Below are 2,500 nucleotides of genomic sequence, written 5' to 3'. Positions count from 1 at the left end.
TTGTGCCTTTTAAATCGACCCCAAAAGCTATAAATTGCAGACAGTTATGAACAGTGTTGATTGTCACGTTTTGGGCCAGACTTTGGCTGTCAATGGGGAATTGACGGTTTGAGGTTTAGACTCCTTGTCAAGGAGCAAGCTGTCATGTGTATGCATATGTACAGCCTGCTGGAGCTGGCTTATTTTTTCACACTTTTGTGAATTCAATGACTGAAATCACTAAACTAGTGGTGCATAACCTCACGAATGGCTGCTCGACTGTAGCAAGCTGTCCATACAGTAATGCAGTGATTTAACCATCATGTAAATATCAGATCAAAAGTAAAACTTTTTTTTTTCTTTTAAATGATAATGCTTGCTAATTTAACCTGAATCTTTTGTAGTAGATTTGTCCAAATTCTTGGTATGAAAAAAATCTATACTTTACTACAAATTATAATTAGTGGCACTGAGGCAAAATATGTTTGCTGTCCTCAAGGCCTTCAACATATAAAATTTGTCTCTATGGCCCCTAAAAATTGAAGACTAGATAAGCTACAAGAATTCTAATCTAGTGGTAGATATTTACTAAAGACAACAGACAGCTAAAGAAACAGATGCAGATCAGCTATAATATAGGTTTATTTAAGTTTTAGCTTAATTCTGAGCCATAGTACGTAAATAAATAATTGAAGATATATCAACTCCCATCCAAACACACTGATGAAATTATCATGTTTTACAAATACAGAAGCTTAAACAAGTTGAATATAATTGGTGACACCATGTAATAAATATTCATAACAGATACATTATCTTCCCATTGTGTACGGGTGTCACGACATACATGTTGGCACCGATTAGGCCTAAGAGACGGGTGTCAATGCATACATGACCGCGACATTGGGATCTACTCACAGTTGAAGCGCGCACACAGACATGAAGTATTGTGGCTGTGACGGTGCTAGCTCTAGAGCTACAGGGCTCCAAAGTTAGCCTAAACTCGCATTTTATGATGGATTTATGGAAAAATATTGTTTGGGCTAGCCTGCACAACCCAGAGGGTGGAGAAAACCCTTTCCCTGTCCCTCTAATTTTTGGCCGGTGCCGCTAGTGTTGTAGACCACCCGTCTTGACGACCAGTTAGGTCTTTAAGCAAAGGGTTAACCCATTGCAAACGGGTGTCATGACATACGTGACGCAGGAGCTTTGGTCTGATGATGGTCGTCATGATGTACATGACGTTCAGGGATTTTGGATTACTGTACTATTTTACTGTGCTATGAGTAAGGAGTGAGTGAGGATGACTATGAGTCATAATTACTATAGTTACCTTAATATTAGGCAAACCTAACATCCAAAAGCTAGTTGACTTCACTTTCTTCTAGCACCAGCAGAAGAGAGTCTTGAATGGTACTCATCCATGATCTCTAGCAAGCACTGTCTTTATAGAGCAATGGCACATAGCAAGATACCAACCTCTTACTCTAAAGTAATGCAGATGAAGGATGTGCAGGCAGAATGAGAAGAGGAAGGTAACTCAAACCAATGCCTAGTGTCTACAATGTGCCCCTGTGCCACTTACAGTCATAAGCACAGGTTTCCTCCCTCTTCCCTACCTCTTGATGTTGTCTTCCTTGTAGATGGTTATATGTTTCGTATCCATTCATAACAGTAAACCAATACGAAGAAATAATGATTGTACTCCCATAAAACGGTAATACTTTCCTCACAATGAGTATAAAGAAAATAATGAACTGATTTAGATCCTATACTACATTTTTAGTCAACTACAGCATTGTAGAGCCTGTCATATGACAAATTTAAGTCTCTAAACACAATAAAACACACAAAAATGAAAACACAAAACTGGCTCTGGTTTTACAATGAATGACTGAAAATGAGTGGGGAGAGTCGAAGTGTGTTACATGAAGCTGCATTGCTCTAAAATAAAACCCATCCTGAAGACTGGGCAAGCGCATCTATCACCCGTCCACAATGGGTTAATGCCCCATTAAATTGGAATGTACAATACCTGTGCCTAAAGTTCAAATGGCACAAGAGACAGTACAAATACTAATGGATAAATATATAACTAAGTATGAATTTATATGATCATGGATGAGTGAGTGAGTGAGGAAGTAAGTGAATGATTGGGTGGGTGAGTAAGGGAATGTGTGCAATGGTTGTATACATGCTAGTACAAATACTTGAATATGTGTATGTTAATGTGTAATGATGCATATAACATTGTTACTACACTGTATTCAATAAACATCTAACTTAGAATAACGAAACATGGGTTAAATAGTGGCTTAACAAATATATAGTATACTAAATAAAGAAGTAACCAAAAAATAAAGCAGAAAGAAAACAAGGAAAAAGAGAGAGAAGAAAATAGTCACAGATGAGGCTACTACGAGGTCTCCCATATACTAACGTCCTGGAAAACTCCACTTGGACAGAGTGATCGATGACAAGGTCAGCAGGACAGATAGGGTTAATGTTCTCAGGGTCTCCA

At 38.1% G+C, this 2,500-nt stretch overlaps 1 protein-coding gene across 2 annotated transcripts in view; it reads right to left on the bottom strand.

The window, feature by feature from the left end:
- Positions 1-2,500, bottom strand: part of LOC122266188 (cytoplasmic aconitate hydratase) — a 53,014-nt gene that overhangs the window by 32,484 nt on the left and 18,030 nt on the right. For both annotated transcript variants that reach the window (XM_086537091.1, XM_043035804.2), the window contains exon 5: positions 2,420-2,500. This exon is cut by the window's right edge and continues 65 nt beyond it. In XM_086537091.1, the coding sequence (XP_086393217.1) occupies positions 2,420-2,500 (81 nt within the window). The remainder of the gene's footprint in view (positions 1-2,419) is intronic.

Source organism: Penaeus japonicus, unplaced genomic scaffold (assembly GCF_977035675.1).
Source record: "Penaeus japonicus unplaced genomic scaffold, GWHDUDI00000001_assembly GWHDUDI00000005, whole genome shotgun sequence".
NCBI lineage: Eukaryota > Metazoa > Arthropoda > Malacostraca > Decapoda > Penaeidae > Penaeus > Penaeus japonicus.
The sequence above is the reverse complement of the archived record's forward strand: the minus strand, read 5'-3'. Positions and strand labels throughout refer to the sequence as shown.